This window comes from Athene cunicularia, assembly GCF_003259725.1.
Source record: "Athene cunicularia isolate RWA chromosome 5 unlocalized genomic scaffold, athCun1 chr5_part2, whole genome shotgun sequence".
NCBI lineage: Eukaryota > Metazoa > Chordata > Aves > Strigiformes > Strigidae > Athene > Athene cunicularia.
In genome coordinates this window covers 6,828,353-6,848,039 of record NW_020799102.1, presented here as the reverse complement: position 1 = coordinate 6,848,039, position 19,687 = coordinate 6,828,353, and the positions used below count along the sequence as shown (strand labels likewise).

The following is a 19,687-nucleotide window of genomic DNA, read 5'->3' as shown; positions in this document are numbered from 1 at the left end:
CCTTGTTTAGGTCCTCCCCTTACCATGCCTTTCCTCTGCTCTCAATGCTAAGTCTGCCTTTTCTGTTTCTTCTGTCTCACTTTCCCTGGGCCTCCGAAGCTCTGGGCACTGCACCCCTCCCCCAGAAAGAGGGTAGAAAAATATTGGGAGGTTGCTGCTCTATTATAACTTGGCAGCTGCTAGCTCTGAGCGTCCATCTTCCTCTGCTCCTCTCTCCCCCACTGTTAGATTCAATTTCATAAATAAATACGCTGCGTATTGACGTCAGTGTAGGCCTTGAGAAATAATACTCCTGCCGCTTTCTTTGCTAAGCATGGGGAACGGCGGGAAGAGGGAGGAGGAACAGAAGCAACAACATCTTGGAAGATGAAGTCTTAATATTCTCTTAATTGCCTCCCTCCCTTTGCAGCTATGCCCCAGCTGTGAAGAAAACAAAGATTACCATTATCAGTGTGCCCTTCTGGCTTGAGACAGGAAATAAAGTATCCAAAATTCCTGTTCCTGGTGATTTTTTTTTTTTTTAGTGAGGGGGGATGATGGGGAAATATTCTGTCCCAGAAGTTGGAGGGGTACCCTCAGAGATCCCTGTGCCACTTACATGGACCTTAAGAAAATTGTATCCAAAATGCTGGTACAGCTTGGATTAGCACCTTGGTGAAATGAAGGTGACAGTTCCTCCATCCAGGGAGAGAAGACGAAAGACAGGGCTGTCATTAGAAAAGATATCATCATGGGTGGCTTCCTTTGGTCATTAGGATATGGTTTCTAAAGATCAGAAGTGCTAAGACATTGGTCTGACAATAGAGGCAATGAGACAAGAAACCTGGGTTCTTTTGAGAAAGATCTCTATTAATAAATGATTTTTTTATAACGTTTGTTTGCAATAAAAATCTTTATAACAAGACCCCTGAGTCTTGACTACCTTCCTAAATTGGTTCCTTTCAAATTTGGTGCAGCTGAAGGATGGCATCTTGTAGAGAAGGAGCATGGTCTCAGTGTAAACAAACTGGTGGGAGGACAGGGAGGCAAGAGATTGTCCCAGCACCTCTCCCATGGCAAAGCATGCAAATGCTTTGCTTTACGTTATAATCATTGGTGTCATTTCATCTGACTGTCCTAAACTTGTGAGCTATGCCTTTTCTCAAGCTGCCAAACAACAAAGCACAAACAAGTCCATGAAATAGATGTGAGAGTTTTGAAAAGTCAGTACAAACTGAATGTATCTCTAGTAATTTTGAAAAGTGAAGCGGGTATTTTATTGCCAGTGACAGGGTGTAGTTCTGCACTTGTCTCTGCTGCTGCTACCTGTGAACTAATCAGGTACTTGAATAGTGTCTTTTTTCCATTCAAAAATGTGATTTGCTTAATGCTTTCCAGCCAATGCTGCTTGCCATGTTGCTCTTTGGAGAACACACATGGAGATGGATGCTCTACAGTGGTGCTCATCTCCAGTCACTGCTGCATGCTGTGCCTGTCCTGGAAACCCAAACCCAGAGCTGTGAGCAGCCAACTTAAGACCAGAACATCTCATCTGGAGAGTCAAGTTTGACCTCCCAAGCTGTCCAAGCCAAAAAATGCCCTCGTTCAGAAATTTCCTGCCTCCAGGCTATTGCTGGTTGCTGAGCCTGGCAGGTTGGAAGCCTCAGCTTTCAGTTCACTGTTGGCAGATACAAGGAGAAGGCAGGGAAAGAGGCTCTCGCAGGGCTCTCTGCAAATGCTGACATGATTTTAATGAGCAAGTGCATTCCTCAGGACATGCACAGCTGGGAGCGCAGCAGCAAAGCAGGCCAAGATTCCTGTGAGGACCCGTGCCTTTCCGGCAGGTTGAAGTCATGTCTGCCGCAGCATGCTGCCCACTGACAGCCAGAGCATCCTTCAGCTCCCCCTCGGTGGCAATGACAGACCCCTCCTAGGAAATGGGGTCTGTTTGTCTTTACAAACTGGGGTTCCTCTTTCTCCTGCACTGGGAGCTGTGGAATTGCTGTTACCCCAGCCTTGGCGTGTTTTGTGGCTCACCTGCTCTTTAAAAAATAAAGTGGGGGAAAGAAAAAGATATCAGATGCCAGAAGGTTATTATAACTGCTTTGCTTTATTGATACTGCATTACAAGTGAGAAGTGCAATAGGTGCAGAAACTGAGTCTTCTCTACTACTGAGTGCAGGCAAACGAAATAATCCACAATACAGCAACACCTCTCCCAGACTTCCCCACAGCCATGTAAAACATCAAAACAGTAGCACATGCAAGAAGGAAATCAGGTATATTTTCAAAAATGCCAAACATGGTTCTTCCCTTCATTTAGTGCAGCAAGGTACATCACTGACAGACTAAGCTTTTGAGAGCAGGTGGAATGAAAGGGAGGAAGCTGCTATGAGATACAGAGGTAGAGGAACCAGTCTGGAGGCTCAGTCCATCCTGATGGAACTAGTACAACTCACTGAATCCTAGGAAAACAACTCAGCTGCCTTCTGGGGGGGGGGGGGGGGGGAGGGGGAAGGAAAAGTATGTGTTGGTTGGCAGGGATATTTTTCCCTGGTATCTCCCCCTATCCAGACAAAGCCAGAGACACTGATTTACATACCTTGCAGACTGTGCCACTTCTGTACAGCAAGTTGCACCTTCCCTCTTTCCCAGTATCCCTGTGTGTATCACACTGGGAAAATGCTCTCTGAAAAGGTGCTTTATGCAAAAACCATTTGCCTTTTGCTTCCTACAGAGCTCAATGGTAATACTGAGACCCAGGGGCCAGAGCTGGGGCTGAGCTAGGATGAGGAGGTGACTTTCCCTCTCCTTCCTGGGGCTTTAGGCGGCGTTTAGGATTTCTCTGTTGAAATTATCCTTTGCCTCCCCACTCTCTTGTATGTCAGCAGAGCAGCGGGTGGAGGTGCCTGGGTCAGCTGGGCTGGACATGGAGGTGCGCTGGGTGCCCAGACCTGCCAGTTGTCCCTCTCCAGGGATCGCGGCTGGACACTGCTGCAGCCTCACATGCTCCTGCAGTCCAGCAGCTAAGAACTTGGAGCTGTGACTGCGTGCAGAGGCATCATAACAAAAATCGGCGTCAATTCTGCCCTCTCATCTGAGCAAACACAGCACCTTGGGCTTGTTCTCAAGCCTGCAGTCTGAGATTTCCAAGTTAAGGCCATGACTTATCTGCTGACCTGAAAAGAGGCTTTGCAGGCAACAAAAGAAACTTGAGTCAAAGCAAAGGTCCAGTTTCACCCAGTGTCCCACTCAGTGGCCAGGACTAGGTTCCTGGGGCTGCTTGGGTCTCTCCTTGCAAGTGAAGGCAGTCTTGCCAAGCTAAAAGGCAGGTTGGCACATTTGGAACAGTCTCCTGGTATCCAAAACTGTGAGCTGCTCTGGTCTGGCCCCATGGTAACCCATGACAGGATAAGGCAGAAAGGGAGGTTGAAGATGAGCCATGCTTGGAAACAGCATCATCACCCTTGTGGTACTTCCAGCATCGCTGCTCTGCTCCCTGGGGGATGCAGGCAAGAGATTTAGCTGAAGCTTTGCTTGGTTTTTAATCATCCCTAAATGTTCCCCATTTGTTTACACAGCAAAGAGCACAAAGGGACCAAAGCTCCCAAAGGCAAAATTTCCAGCAGTGGCCACCAGAAGCCACAAGGAAGTCAGTCCTCACGCGTCAAAGGGACACCTTTTAGTGCAAAGAAAACCAGAGGTCTGCAGTGAGCGGTAGGAAAGGGACAGAAAGGCAGGCACATCTTTTCTTCACCTGCAATAAAGTACATGTCCGAAGGAAGCAGCCAGCCCTGCATCTGTACAAAAACCTTCCTGACCAACCACAAAAACCTCAAGAGAAAAAATTCTTGAGGAAAATTTTTTTTTTTTTTTTGCTACTGCAAAATTTTAAAAAAACACCCTGTTTTAAACCATGTATTTTTTAAGTGCCTAAATCAGCAGCTCTGCATTTGAGGTGAAAAATCTCTTCCAGCCCAAGCTGTTTGGGGCAGGAAGATGGGTTCGGTGAGATCCTTTCTCAAGTCCCGTTCCCCACAGCCAGACTGATGCCTTGGCCATGCCCGTGGGGCTGCCTGCCTGACTGGGGGCCTTAGGGATGCTCGGGCACTGTTTTGCCCAGTAGTTGTGCTGCTACCAAACTGGAACCACAGTATTTTACCTTCCATTTGCACTGGTGCACGATGGTTGTATGTGATGAAAAGCAGCTTATCGGTATCCCTAAAAAATTAAAGAGAGGCTCTTATCTACCCCAAGAAGCCAGAGAAGCACCACCTACCAGGAAACCTAACCTAGATGATACATTTTTTTTCTCCTTTTTGCTTTTGACGAGTCTTCAGCTCCTGTCCAGCTTTTTCAGGTCTCTGGGAACAGCCCAAACCAGTAAAAGCTAAACAAATCCCAACAGCCACTGGGAAACACCCCCAAATCTTGCCAAGAATCACTGGCAAGATTCTTGGTGGGTTCAGGGGGCAACTGCCACAGGACTGTGGTTTCAGGGTTATGTCTAAGGGCACTTCACCCTCTCGGGCAGGTCTGAGCCCCAGAAAGTGGAATTGCAATGCACTCTGTTCCTCCATGAAGAGTGGTGCTTGGCATGGCCTTCTTCCCACCCAACTCTCAACCCAGGAGCAAAAAATAAATTAAAAGAGAAAGTCAGGCTTCATATTCTGGATGGATATTTATTTGCTTAACAGATTTTCTTTTTTTTTTTTTTTTTTTAGCGTCAGCTTCATCGCAAGCCTGCCCACCCCCTCTGGACAGGGGATCCCCTCTTTGAGTTCCATCCATACCCTGGAAACATTGCCCCATCCCTGGAAATACTCAAGGCCATGTCGGACGTGGCTCTGAGCAACGTGATCTAGTTGGAGATGTCCATGCTCCATTCAGGGAGGTTGAACTAGATGACCTTTAAAAGTCCCTTCCAACCCAAAGCATTCTACAATTCTCTGATCCAGCCCACCTGGTCCCCCACCTTATTCAGAGCTGACCTTCTGCCAGGTATTTGCCACGAGCTGCCAACAGTGGCCCTGTCTTGAAGGCTCTGCAGAAGCAATGGACCTTGCAGCTGGGGTTTGTCCTCTCCCACCATGGCCTTCCCATCTTTTCTCCTGTTATTTATTCCTGAGAAGAGCCACCATCACGGCGCAGCCTCCTACCTTGCTGAGCGCCGGCAGACCCGCCAGGGAGGTGCCGGAGAGGTCGCGCTCGGACTTGACAGACTTGGCGCAGTAGGTTTCCAGCAGAGCCAGGTCACAGCTCCGAAAGCAGCACTCTTCCACGATTCCCCGGTTGATCCGCCGGTTATTTCGTCCCACCGGTCTACCTGCAACAGCAGAGATGCCGGCGTTAGCCACCAACCTGGACTAGACCCTCTTCTTGCCTCCACAGCACCTGTCCCCTTGCAGGCATCCCTCCACCAGCCACCGGAGACCGGTGGGTCCCACATGCTTCAAAAACAGCAGTGCTTCTCCCAGACTAGCTGACACGCACCTGCCGACCGGCCGAGTTTCAAGTTAAGACTTTCCCAGACAAATGCTGTTGATGCCAACAGGGCTCCCTGCGTGTGCGCAGTGCTAATTAAAGACGCTTTATATGGCAGTGATTTATTCCCCCCTCCTATGCCTCTGGCACGGGCGGCCTTTTTGGGCACAGCTAAAGTGAGGAAGCTCGAGCCCAGCCCGGCCGCCAGCACTGTGCCGATTACTGCGACCGTCTCCGATGTTGATCCTGGCAAGCGAGTTTTATTAGAAAGAAGCAGCGCGGCGTTGCGGCTGCCAACCTCCCTCCGTCGGGTCAACACTCAGGCAGGTGAAGCGAACCAAGGCGGCTAAATTTTACCAGATGGGACAGCTCTGAGACAGCTGCAGAAAGAATACAGGCTCCTGCACCCGCCAAGAATAGCTATTAAACTTAATCTTTTAATAAGGGTTCCTCTCCCATTTCTGCCTGCAGAAGGATGCGAAAGCCCATGTCCAGTGCAGCAACAACCGAGTGCATTTCATATCACTGCTTAATGAGGGCCAAAGCACTCCAGAGGAAAACTTGACATCAGTTTTACAGGTTTTCCTCCCCCTCTTGAAATAAAGGAGATGAGAAAATTTGAATTTCTGATGCTGAACAAATTTGCTTGGGAATCACAACTTACAAAACGTAAACCAGCCCAAAACAAAAGGATTTTCTCCACGCTTTTGCACGTGGCATGTTATGTGCTTGTGCTGGTGTGGGGTTTGCAGCCAGGAGCTGCCATGAGCACCTCCTCCTAGTGCAAGGTGCTCCAAGGGTGGGAACAGAGGCCAGCACCAGCAGGGTTTGCAAACAGGATCCGGTACCACATCCTGGCCATGAGAATTTGGGCATGGGAAAACTGAGAGTGAGTGGTGGAAGCACGATGCCTGATGCTGCTCACCACACCGCCCAGCCCCCACCTCCCAGTAGGAACACACAAAATGGACCACCATGGTCCACGGAACACCTGCCCCGTGCACGACCCACCATCCTCCCCACACTCCGGACGAAGCAGACACTCAAGTATTGGGCCCTGATGAAGATTTAATGGCCCTGGCTTGCAAGGTGCTGGCCAATTTCCTTGGGGGGTACCCCATCTGGGTGACAACCCAAAATGCCTCAGAACAAAGCGCAAAGCACAGGAGTTTTCTGTGCATGCAGCACAACCCCACATGTGAAAAGCAGCCCCATATGTGCAGTGCAAACACATGTGTGCAATGCAGCCTGGCACATGCAATGCAGCCCTCTGCGTCCAGTGCAGCCCTGCATGTTCAATGCAGCCCCATGTTGCAGTGCTGGCATGCAAAACCCTACTCTGAAATAGCAAAGCCCCTGGCAGCAGGGCACCCTCTCGCTACTAAAACCAGCCATGCCCCCGTGCTCCATGCTGGTGCATTCCCGCTGTGCTCGCAAGTCGTGAGAGCAAACGTGGCATCAGGGTGCAGGGCTATGGAGCAGCTGACTCGCACCATGCTCCATTTTCCATGTTTATCCCCCCCTGTACCACCGCCCTCCTTTTCTTTTTCTTTTTCTCTGTAAAAATTTCAGGCGCAACCTTTAGCCAGCCTGGCAGGAAGGTGAGAAGGATGGTTCCCTCTTGGTAAAGGCTCAGCGAAGGCAGCACTGTTAGGAGTTTAATTTTCTCTCCATAAATGCTTGTGGCCAACAAGCACTCTGGCTTGGACCCTCCCTTTAAAGGCAGGGCAAGTGTGTTGGGTGCCCGTATCTGTAGAGTGATGCTGGTCCAGGCAATGTGGGTGACAATGCCCAAGGGAGCCGGGGGAGAGGAGCCTGCCTGGGACCAGGTGCAAGTATTCTTCTATATGCACACAATGTGTCCTTCTATGCGCCTGTATTCTTCTACATGCATGCCCAGCAAGGTCCACAGGAGACGTGCGCTGCCACCGACATCCCATTCCGCATAGGGCCCCCGCTCCACACCTATCCACCCCAGTGCCCAAAGCTGCCCGTGTGGCAGGTCGCTGAAGCATTAGGCTGCTCCAGAAAGGCATCCTGAGCACAGGCAGAAGGGGAGTTTGGAAGGAAAAAGAGAAAAAATTCAAGTCACCCCCTCTTGCTAGCACATCCCCAGAGGGCTGCATTCACACTCCCGCTGAACAGAAGGTTGCACAAGTGACGACACGCACGGTTCAGGGAGAAGTTGAGGTTTTGAAAGGTTACACGTCTCCTCTTGAAAACAGAAGTTGCCCGCTTGCATCTATGTGTTTGTTTGGAAAGAGGAGTGGGGGGAAAAAAACTAACAAGCAAAGCGCGACCGTTTTCACCACCTTGCCATCAAGGGCACTTTCTAGCACGGGAGCATGCAGGAAGATCACGACAGCACATGTTTGCAAATGCCCAGGCGTGGCCCCGCCAGGGTGAGCTCCCAGCAGGGACCACCGGGACGGGATAGCCCCTTCCTGCCCGCCCACTGCCCCTGCCCTGCCAGCGGGCACACGCATGGCCCCCGGCCCCATGCGCTGCCCCTTCCTTCTCTCTTGCGTAAAGCCGCTGCGTGCCGTTCCCCTTGCTGGCGCCGCTGCCAGCTCCGCTGCCACCGTCCCATAGGGCACATTTCACATTACATAATTGTCCGTGTGGATCTCGCCAAATGTCAATACAATCCTCTGTGGGAGAGTTACTTTAGGAAAAAAAAATAGGCAACCATAACAAACAGGGATTTCGTCCCAGAAAGCACCTGGACACAACAGTCCAGGAAAGAGACGCCAGGGCATTGCTGGTTAACAGCAACATCGATGCTGACCTGGATTGAGAAAAGCGTTTGTTCCATAACAACGATTTACGCACAGACTAAAATTTGAATTTCCTGGCTTTTGCCCATGGGTGGCATCTCACTTTACCACCCCTGCCAAAGGCAGGGAGGGTTTTGCTGCTCCGTTCCCTTGCCCACAGGGGAGAGCTGTGTGGGCAGTGGGCTGCAGCACCGCTGGGGTGCACGGACCACTTCCCACTGCAGTGCTGACCACCTCCCCCCGAGGAAACGCACTTCCTCTAGGCCTTCAGTGAATGGCGGTGCTCTCTTTTTCCCCAAATTGTGCTCCACCAAAACATCCCACAGCTCTGCTGAGGGGCCAAGCCCCACGATGCAAAGCCCCACGATGCAAAGCCCGGTGGTGCAAAGCCTGGCAACACAAAGCCCAGCAAGGCAAAGCCCTCCAGCTGCCCAGGGTTATTCCCACCCAGCAGTGGGCTATCCTGACAGGGAGAGCTGGGCACCCCGGCAGTGCTGCAAAACCAAACCTGCTCCCGGGAGAACCCCGAGGCTGTGTACCTGCAGCTCAGCTATGCCTCCGTGCTGGAGGCGGTGGCACCGCTGTGGCCGAGGGGGGACAAGAGGGTCCCTTCCCTGGCACCACCACCCTGCTGCTCCAGGCTCCCCACCCTCACTGGGGCCGGACGGATGCCACAGGAAGGGTGCGTGGTGCCGGTGCCACCCTGGCCGGGTCCCCTCTCCTCTGGTCAATCAGACGGCAAGCCAAGTGGAAGGGGACTTTGGGTGTAAACAGTCCCCGCGCCCCTGTCGCAGGAATGTCGGGAGCAACAAGGGGGCCTTTGTGCGGCACTGGGCCCCGTCCCAGTGCCCCCGGCCTGGCCCTCCCCCACCCCGGCACCACACTTTCCCCCCTGCTTTTTCCTAGTATTATTCGGAGGAGCGGCGGGTGCGCAAGAATGTGCCCCGTCAGCACAAGTGGCTGCAAAGAGCTAAATTCTTATCAGCTGTTGGAAAGGAGGAAACAGGAGCTGTTGTTTACAGAGAAGTTGGACGCCTCTCTCCCTGCAGCCCCTTCTCCCCTCCCTGCCAGCATTGCATGACAGCAACTTCGCAGCCGGGGCTTCATCTTGACCTGCCCCACTTTTTTACCCAGGGCTGCGCTCAGCATCCCTCTGTGGGCTGTGCCACCATCCCTGGAGTGGGCACCAGGAAGCAGGGAGAGAGGGTCCCGACCCTGCTGCAGAGCCACAGCGGGATGCCACCACCTTGCTGGCACCTGCAGGCCAACCCCAAATGCCTTAAAAGTCACAGAGAGGAGGACTCACGGCAGAAACAGAGAGCAAAGCACACAAGGCTCCAGCTGCTGCTTGCCCAGGCACCCCCAGCATGCAGTGGAGAGCGGGCATGGTGCACATCACTGTGCCCACCCTGCGTCCAGTGGCCAGGTAGCCCCCGTGCTGCCAGCTCCTGCCCCTGTTGCAGCTCTTTTGTAGCCCCAGCTCTTGGAGGCAGCTTCAACATCCCCAGCCCCAGGCACCTGCCAGTCACGATGCCTCCAAGGGCAGCCGGGGGCTGGGACTCGCTCTCCACACCAGCAGACAGATGGGCATCCTTGCTCTCAGGGGTGCACCCTCCTCAGTCTAGGCTGTGCATTTCCCCATCGCCAGCTGCCGGGGGGATGAAACACCGTGGGCATGCTGCATCCCCTTGCACGGATGCAGACAGGGCTGTATTTCAGAGCTAGCTTTGTTAGATAAGTACTCCTTTGTAAGAATGTAGAGCATCATTTAAGTACTTATATTACCATTGCAGCAAAAAACTGATAACGGATTTGCATGCCATTTTTGTTTTTTCCAAGATTACTAGTCAGATGCTTGCAACAAGCCCCATTCAGCAAGTGGGGCCCACCTGTACCTGCAGGACAAGGCTGCCCAACTCATTTACCTCCCATATGAATGATGAGCAGGCTGCTCATCGATTGCAAGTCCTATGCTGAGTAGCGCTCATGACAAACCCAGGCCCAGTTTTAAGATGTAAACCCAAAATCATGCAACATAATTATGCCCCTATCGAGCCTATACGGTGACAGTAGTGTTGCCATGAGGGTTTACGAGTGAAGATGAATATGGTCAGCAGAATTAATCACTTTATGAAAAGTGATGGAGGTAAAGAGAAAAATATTAGGTGAGCTGGGGACATCCCAAACCTCCATCAGGTAGAGCCATCACCCAAACATCTTCAGTTCTACAGAGCACAGGCTGGTCAGAGGCAGGAAGGGTTAAAATGTGGGACTGGGGGGACTTTGCTTCATCCTCCAGCACTTCGGTTTTCCAGAAATATTCAAAAAGAAGTGGGGACAGGAGAAGACAAAAAAAAAAAATAAATCAAGAATTGCCTTGCAAGCACCAGACTGGCCACTTGGCACCAAGCGACTTGTCTGCCTTCAAAAGTGTTTTTATTTTGGCCTGGGCGGCTGGGTTATTTGAGGTGAAAGGAGGTCAGTTTGTCCGTAAAACAAAAGCCCCATTCCCTTTCATCCCCAGAGAGGGGGAGGAGGGAAGAGAAACCACGGGAGGGAGACGGATGCTCCTCTATATATAGAGGGAGAGGAAGAGGTGTGAGAGCGAGAGAGGAGCTCGCCTCCTTGCCGTGCCAGTAAGGCCAGTCCCAGACCCACTGCCTCAGCCGAGCTCCAGCACGGGGCTCGTTGGCAGAGGAAAGGTGGAAGGGGGAGATGAGAAGAGGAAGGGCAGCTGACGTGCAAACCCTCGCCGCTTGGCTCGGACAGAGGAAGGAAGCGCGCCCAGGGCGTCCCCAAAAGTGCCGCCTGCCTGCAGCACCCGGGGGGCTGTGAAAACATCCTGCTGCTCGGCCGGGCTGGGGCAGCAATCGCCCCCAGATAGCTGCAAAGCCACCTGCAGCCCAGCTGCCTGCCCAAAATTACACAGCCCGAATCCTGGATGCCGCTGGATGTGGGATCCCTGCGCCTCTCCCTGTCCAGCCTCAGGAGGCAGCAACAGCCAGTCTGGCTGAGCATCCACGTTGGGAAGGGACATCCAAGTTGGGAAGGGACATTCAGGCTTATCTCCAAAAATTGCAGCGCCCCATTCCCTGAAGAGGCAGACTGGGATGAGAGGGAGGCTGGCTCTCAACTCCACTACTCCAAAAACCACCCTGTTACTCGAAAGTGACTTTCAAATTCCTTTTCCCAAGGCAGAGACAAGACTGCCAAATGCACAGCACTACATGCAGCTGGTATCTCCATCCTCTTCCCCCATTTGGCTTTGCATCTTTCCCGTAGTCAGTCACTCTGAGGCTCAGTCCTCAGTGGGCAGCTAGACACAGTGTCTTCCCTCTTCTCAAGCAGAGCAGGGGACCAAAACACCAGAACAAGGTTCACATTTGAGACACCTTTGCCCATAGATTACTGGTTACTCCTCCCCATTTACCAGCTAAGCCACTGTAACACTAATGACAACAGTGCAAACCCCCAAAAGCATGCTGGTGGAAAGCCCCTGCCAGGCAACTCTCCCGAAGCCACCTGCACCCTGCAGACAACAGAATCCCTGCATTTTTTGGCACTGCAAAAGGCTAAGACATCACTCTTCAGCAACAGGTTCAACAGCAGGCAGCCAGGAGGTCATGAAGAGTATTTTAGGGGCAGCCTAGAACCTGCTGCTATAGGAAGACTGCCCGGAAAGGGGGAGTGCTCAGCTAAGTCAGGGCCCAAGCTCAGCAGAGAGCTGCCTGCAGACATCCTTGTTACCTTAATGACTTGCCCGCATCCCCAGTGAGCCAACCAGCCATGGCTCCCCAGTGATGTTTGACTTTCCCAAGCATCAGAATGCAGGACCCAGTTTCCCCATGGGACTAGACTAGTCCCCAAAATCAGCGCGAGGTGGATGCATGTCACCCTGAGCATATCACTTTTCTTGCTCCTCTCCTGGCCTACCGCCATGTGCGAGGCAATCACGAAAAGCACCAGTCTGGAAAACCCTTCCTTTCCCTCCCAGCCCGGCTCCATCAGAGCAAGGTGTGGGGTGGGGGCAGCATCCTGCCCATTGCCAGCAGTTGCCCAGCACTTACTGAAGTAGAAGCCCCTGTCCCCGCAGACGAACTGCAGCGTGTCCACCAGCTCCCCGCCGCAGAGGGTCTCTGCCGTGCCGTACGCCGCGGCCGAATCCAGCGCGTAGGCCAGGAAAGCCAGCAGCAGCAGCAACATCTGCCTCGCCGCACACATCCTCTGCACCTGGGGACAGAGGCACAGCGTTAACATGGCGCGAGAGACCCCTCTCTGCCACCTCCCCCCGGGGCAATCCCCCCACCCCCGGCCCACAGCACGCCTGGGGTTCGATGCCTGAACATGTCGGGATGCTGCCGGGAAGGACGGGCAGCGCTGAGCCGGCAGCTGGTGTGAGTCTGGTTCCCTGCGCTCGCCCCACCGGTCAGCCGCTCCAGACAGACAAAGTTTGCATTGAAGCAGTTTTTCCATTGGAAATTCCCACTTCAGCCTACCTCTGAAAAGCTTTTACTTCCCCTGCTCTTTCAACAGCGTGATTTTGTATTTTTTCCCCTTTTTACATGGGAAATCATTCAAATGATTATCCAGAGGTTATTTTCTTTTAATTTCTGATAACAGGTTTTCATGCCCTACCTGAATGCATGTTCCCCCAAAGCAGAAACAAATGAAGTTTCAAACTGTCCTAGAGCTGCTTTTGAGGAAAGCTGGGTTTTGCCAGGGAGTGGCGGCCTTCACGCTGGGCATGCGAGAGACTCTCACAGCCAAGGCTCGGGCAATCGAGGGGCTGATTGCACAAGCCGTGTTTGCTGATGAGAGCCGGGACTCAGAAGACATCTCTCAGGAGCAGAGCGGTCCCACGGGAAACACACCTGAGGCATCACCAAGGAGGGCCAAGGGGGTATCAGCCGGTGCGGAGGAGTAAGAAAGAAACTCTCTGGATATTTTCTAACTAACCTGAAGATTTCCCCTGACTCAGATCCGGCAAACAGCTTTACCTCTGTGTCAGCTTCTGCAGGTGCTATTGCCTCACCAGATGAGCAAAAACCCATGGATCGTTCAGGCGTTATATTCCCTCAGTGACGAGCATCACTGTGTATATACAGCCAAGCAACAGTGGTGGCCAGACAGGTCGGCTCAAAATGAAGAGGGGAAGTGTGGCAAAATAGGAGCCAGCATGGGGTAATGCTAAATCTCAAGTGGAGCATCCCCTCTCCCTGCTAATGCTCAGCCAAGACACTGGGTTTCACATCCAGCCTTCATCACCATAGCATCTGAGCAACTCGAGAATAATATCAGTTAATGAATATTACCTCACCCCCCCGGGATGCTCGGAGATGGAGCCGAAGCCCAGGATAGATTAAATGACTCGCCCAAGGTCACGGGGGAAGTCTGCAGCGCAGCCAGGAAATTAGCCCAGCTCCCCCGGGGCCCCACTACAGTCCTGCCAGCAATAAAGCCACCCTTGCTACCAATTTTTTACTAGCATGTAGCTCAAATCAGTGCTGCTAGAAACGCGCTGTGCTTACAAGTCATGAGCTCTTCTGAGCAGCGGGAGGGACAGGGATCAGCAGCAAGAAAAGCCAAAACAGAGGCTGCAAGGTCTGGGTGAGCGGAGGGGGGCATCCCCCCTGCACAAACTTCAGTGCCCACCGCATTGCTTAGCCTGCGCTGGCAGAGACCAGCAAGGCTGGCAAAGCCCCTCCAGTGCTCTGGACAAGAGAGGCAGCAGCTCTGGGCACAAACTGGGCTCAAACCAGCAAGTGATGGGACAGGGACCAGCTTCTCCAGTAGCACCCGTCCCTTTGGCACACTGCAGGGGCTCTGATCTATATTGCACTAGGAGCAGAGGGGTGGCACTGGGGTCCAATTGCACCATGCTGCCAAGCTGCAGTGTTTTGTCACCAACACCTTTTCACCTTGATTTTTTTTATGAAGTGGCCAACGGGTGTTTACTGGGCCTCCCCAACATGACCGCAGCATCACCTTCACTGTTTGAGTCATGCCCTTGGTACAGCAGTATCAGCAGACGGATCTCCAACTGACAAGAGACCAATGATCCCGCCCCCTTTCCTTATTTTTCTTTCCCTTTTCCCCCTGTTTTTTATGTGCAGCTCCTGATCACTGGTGTCCCCGGGGCAGCAGATGTGTGCCAGCCAGTGCCGCCGTCAAAGCCGCTGACGTGGGACTTCAGGACACCCAAATAATCCCCCGTCCCCAATTAGGCTCCTGCTGGCTGTGAGCACTGCAGCTAACAAACAGGCTGCATGATGGCCTCCCTCAAGCCAGAGCTGGCCCCCAGAAGGGGTTTGCTTGGTGGCACAGGTGACAAGCACAGTTTTTCCTCCATATTCAGTCTCAAGGAAGGTGTGAGATGCTCTGAAGCAAGGGGAGAGCAAGGTTTTGTCAGCAGGGCGATATCTGATGCTGGGGAGACCTGATACCTACTGTGGAAAAGAACTTGTGCTCCTCGGAAAATACCCTCTCCTGCACAACCCACACCACAAGCGCAAGTTTGCCCCTGGCAGCCTTCCCTGCCTCCACTCAGAGCTCTTTTAGATTGCTCACACACCCCATAACTCTGGCCAGGAAGCCCCCCTGAAGCTGCAACAACAGGGATGGCCCCAATGCTGTCATCCAGAGCCAGGCTAACATGGCGGTGTGCCATGCGATAAAGTCCCCCTTTGCCCATGCATCAACCACCAGCCCGCTCCACCGCGGTCACCTTGGCATGTCCCCACTCCCTCCAGCAGCTGTGTAATGAGAAACCAGGCAGCAAAGCAAAAAGCATCTTTATTTACTACCCGGTGCTGCAGTTTCTCTCCAGCTTGATGGAGCTGCAACCCAACCCAACCCCGTAAGCCCTCCCCGCTTGCTTTGGCCCTACTGACCCTGCAGAGAAAAGCCACCAAGCTTCACCCAAAGGCTAGACAGGCTACCAGGGTGTCATCGCTTGCTCAGTGCATCCCGATGACCCTCCAGTCAATCCTTCCCCCCTCCTGCTCCTTCTTAGCATGGATGAGCAGCACCCATGCTGAAGAGCTAGCACATGCCCCGCCGCAGCTGCCAGAGAAGGTGCTGCTCCCCAGAACGGGGTGGCACGGGACAGCTGGGTACCCACAGCCCATGACCAGCACAAGCACCATGCCAGCTGCACAGGTTGCATGCAACTTCAGTTGTCATGGCCAAACCCTGGTCAGCATCATGAATTGAAGCCCTGTGAACCCTGCTGAGCCTTCATTCTCCACTGGAAAGGTGGGACAGCACTGCTTTTGGTTTCTAGTCCAAGCACTAGGACAGGGACAGGCCCCTCAGCTGTGAGACAGGAGTGAATTTACACCAATGGCTGGAAAAGCCTTCAGTTTTTATTAGAAAGCCTCTCTGACGTGAGATGTAACAGGAATACGACAGGGAGAGGTAAGCAGGGCACTTTCCTAAACGACAGGGTCCCACCTCTTCTAGAAGAGAGGCTACGCCCACCAAAGCTTCATTCTTGCCAAAGTGGGTTGAATCAGCCACGCCGGCTGCCATTCCTCCTCATGTGCCCACGGAGAGCTCAGACGCCTCAGGATGCGGTTTTAACCGGGGCGGTGGGAACAGCAGCGCGAGACGTGCCGGGTGCCCAAAAATCTGAGCACCAAACTCCTCCTAACAAGGGCTCGGACCCCACACAGTGTGCAAGAGGGTGATGCAAGAGGAATGTCTTGGTTGCACAGGTGCCCTGTACTGTCTGGGAATCACATCTGAAGCTTCTCTGAATGACCCGCGTATGAGAGCAATCTTCTCGGCACAGGAGAGGCTCGGACAAGCCATCAGAGCAGGCCGTTGGCCTCTCCTGGCCCAGAGAGGGGCTGCTTTGCTCTCCATCCTTCGTGTCCCTCTCCCACCTTCCCCGGCATCCTCAGGTCCCGGCATGGAGCCAGGCTGCCGCTGGAGCCAGCTCGGCTGCAAGCTGCCACACGGGGGATGCTGCTGCTGCCCTGGGACTCCCGTGTATTCCCCCCTCACAGCACACTCTGCTGCACCCATGGCCAGGGACCCCCAAACACCGCTCGGCAGCCCCCAGTCAGCGGGGACACACCAATGGAGAGGGATCTCTCCGAGCAGCTGCGGCACGGCAGGAGTGAGCCCCAGGGCAGGTCTGCAGTGGAGCCACCCTCCCACCCGAGACTGTTAAAGGATTTTTTGAGGATTTGCTGCAGAATCAGCTGGATCAGTGATTTCTGTCCAGCTGCTGGGGAGTTGGGGGCCAAGAGGCCACAATGTGCTAAAAGGCCCAGTTGCCAAATCTCAGAGGACAGCTCAGGCATCCCTCGCATCCAGGCTTGTGCTGAGCCAACCAAACCACGGTGCCTCTCTTGGGCAACAAACATCTCCCCAAAAACAGAGACTAAACCTCCTGTCTGACCTAATTCCTTCTTCAGTCTGGCCTTCATTACAGTTTAATATGAACAGAACAACGTAGGAGGGAATTGACAGATGGCCCAGTCTGCAAAATTTGGATTTGGACACCAAAAAGAAAAAAAAAAAATCTCACTTCTTTGTGGAGCAGCGCAGCGTTTAAAAGGGAACATGGTGAAAAAAGTCATTGGCCCAAACCCAGAGGCGTGTACAGGAGGGGGAAAACCCCAGTTTGCACATCCCAGCCTAACATCACCCTCCACCCCTCCAAAAGAGAGCGTGCAGACTGATGTTTCACCACTCCCAGTGACTGCCTGTGAGAGATGCTGGGCCTCTCTCTCCCTGCGTTCCTCCTCTGGGTGGGCAGCCCCAGGAGAGCAGGGAGCTGACCTGGTTTTAAGCGTAGCTCTCCCAAACGGGCAGGACATGGGCCCTCGCCGAGCTCACACATGCCAAGCAAATGCTGCCCCCCTGCCCATGGGCAACCTTACGCAGGGTGCCGGGCTACCATGCCCCGAGGTGCCAAGTAGCAAAGGGCTAGCAGAGGCCGGCGGGGTGAGGCAGGTGCCTTGGCAGCCAAAAACCACCCCGGGGCTGCGTCTTGGGCAGAGGCACAGGATGAGGCGCCTAGCAGTACCCAAAGGGAGAGGAGCCACCACGTGCAGTGCTGCAGAAGAGCCTCCCATTTCATCTAAAAGAGAAAGGAGGAGATTTCCAACCCACAGCTCGGAATAAGCAAGCTTCAAAACACAAAACTTTCAACCATTGAGCTGTCAGGCAAATAAAACCAACCCACGACCAGAGGTTTTGCTGTTTAGCTCAGGCTTGAAAAAAATAAAAGCCTCATGATTCTTGGCACCTGGCTCGCATGACATTCATATGGCTGAGGTTGGCAGTGCTGCTGCTATTTTTAGCGCTCACTTTTTTGTCTTCACTTCTCGTCCCCAACAGCAGCCCACTCCACCCCACGCTGGGGGTCACCTTTCCCACTCCCGTCCTGCGAGCAGGGACAGACACCTGCCTGCTCTGCCTGAGGGACAGGGGCTGGGACGGGCAGGGCAGTGCTGCCCGCACCCTGCCGATATACGTGCCGCAGCAGGAACTACCGTAGCTGTGGAAAAATCAAGCTGAAAAAGGTGAATGGGGTATTCAGTACCATTTACTCACCCCACTGGGGAGTAAGAGTGTATTGCACAAATTTTGGTATGCAGCCCAGAAACATTTGATTTATTGCATGAAAAAAAGGAAATGCAATCTTGCTTAACTCTTCTAAAGACAGCTGGCAGGACCCAGTGAAGGGATTTAAGTCCATTTTAGTAGCCTCACTTAACTCCTTTCTTTATTGTTCCTCTCTCCTTTCTGCATTCCCATCCAAAACCTGGAATATATCAGGGAAAGTTAACAGCAAGTTAAGCTGTTAAATCAGAAATTGTGGTGACTGGAGTCTACTGGCAAGTGATATTCCCACCACACGTTGAACTTGCTTTATGTCTTGGCAGAGCGGCTTTAACCCTTTCAGAGCCAGGCTGCAACCCAAGGCAGATTTCTTCCCCTGATGCCCCCCACCTCTCCTGACCCCTCTCGCAAACGTTGTCGAGGGAGGCCAGTATCTCTTGCCCCGTTAAGACACACAGCAGCCTTTAAAAGCAAAGACAATCCAAAGAAGGATCGGAGAGGTCAGTCCCAGGACACGAGCAGGGAGAGGGTGGGCCACTTACAGTGCTCGTATGCACTGCTGGAAACTCACCAACACCTCGGTCCCTCTAAAAATAAGACCTCACCTGCTGTGTTTGCTTTATTTAAAAAAAGAAGAGTACAGAAATGCTTTTCTCTGGTGCTCCACGAGGAAGCCGGGCTCACGCCGAAGGCTATAGGAATCAATGGGAAGACACGCACTGACACCTCCGGGTTGCCTGGTCAAAGCAGCAGCCCTCCAGCCGGGCTGCAAAAAGGATCACCTGTCAGAAAAAGCGCTGGGACACACACGCAGACACATTTTGGCTCTCAAATTTCATGCGGTGGTGGGAGGGGACCTGCGGTGTCAAATCTTTTATCCCTTAATGAATTTTCACAGGAGCCGGGATAGCCCCTTTGAAAGGCTGAGTGAACTTGTGTGGGTGTCGACAACATGGAGCAAGATTTACTGCTCTGACCCATTCACCCCCACCAAAATTGTCAAGTTGGGTCCAAAACAGCTCAGTGAAGCTCAAATCAGAAGTGTCAGTCAGTTTTATTTCTCCAGATGTCCTTAGCACAAAGTCACCCTCACAAAACCCCACGACCCAGGCTCCTCAACTCCACTCTAAATCAAGGCAAGAGGAGGAATAAAAAACCCAACACGCTGAACCCTGTGAAGTAAAAGGAAAAACCACACACACATACACACACACACGTAACCTCACAACAAATAAACCCAAAGAAAACCAGGCCTTGGCCTCCCAAGCACATCCCGGCATTTGGAAGAAAACTACAGACTTTGTATAGGAAGCCTCGACGAGGGTTGAAAGCAGCGGTTCTCCCGAGGTCTCTATTTAAAACCACCCACACAAACCTTGTTTTTACACTTGATTGCTCCACGCCGCCTGAGCGAGACCTGGCATATCCGAAACCCTGCTAAAGTACCACTGGCTTGAGGCAAGGCAGCCACATCTGCTGGTACAGTTACGCTAAATCCGAGTTTCCTCATGTGCCCCAATTCCCTACTGCTCAACAGTGTGCTAAAACCTTTCCAAGTTGTGCTCTTAAAACAATTACTGTAGGGAAAAGCAATTGGGAAGGAAGAAGAAGGAAAAAAAAAAAAAAATCACACAAAGTCGAAGGCTGCATGCCAACCATTAACTCTCACTCCATTTTGGCTTCGCTTTCTTGTTTTTCCTCTCTGTATTTTTATCCCTCCGAGACCGAACACACCGCGGTGTTTTGCAGAAGAGAGTTTAACAACCTCCCCGGTCCCCGAAGCGGGAGAACCGCCGGTCCCTCCCCGCCGCCGCGGCCGTCTCCCCGCTCCCAACCCACCCCCCAGCGGGCAGCCAGGGGCCGCGCAGCCC

The 19,687-nt window shown here is 52.9% G+C and overlaps 1 protein-coding gene across 1 annotated transcript; it reads right to left on the bottom strand.

Moving 5' to 3' along the window:
- Positions 1–5,078: 5,078 nt before the first annotated feature.
- IGF2 (insulin like growth factor 2) lies at positions 5,079–12,470 on the bottom strand. The gene is made up of 2 exons (XM_026850626.1): positions 12,308–12,470; positions 5,079–5,305 (listed from the first exon to the last, which is right to left on the bottom strand). The coding sequence occupies exons 1-2, from the start codon at positions 12,459–12,461 to the stop codon at positions 5,094–5,096; spliced, it is 366 nt and encodes a 121-aa protein (XP_026706427.1). The 5' UTR covers positions 12,462–12,470; the 3' UTR covers positions 5,079–5,093.
- Between the last annotated feature and the right edge of the window lie 7,217 nt (positions 12,471–19,687).

Coding starts and splice junctions, on each gene's coding strand:
- IGF2 (XM_026850626.1), bottom strand. CDS start 12,461: ATGTGTGCGGCGAGGCAGATGTTGCTGCTGCTGCTGGCTTTCCTGGCC. Junction 5,306..12,307: donor GGACAGGGGCTTCTACTTCA/GTAAGTGCTGGG, acceptor CTGCTGTTGCAG/GTAGACCGGTGGGACGAAAT.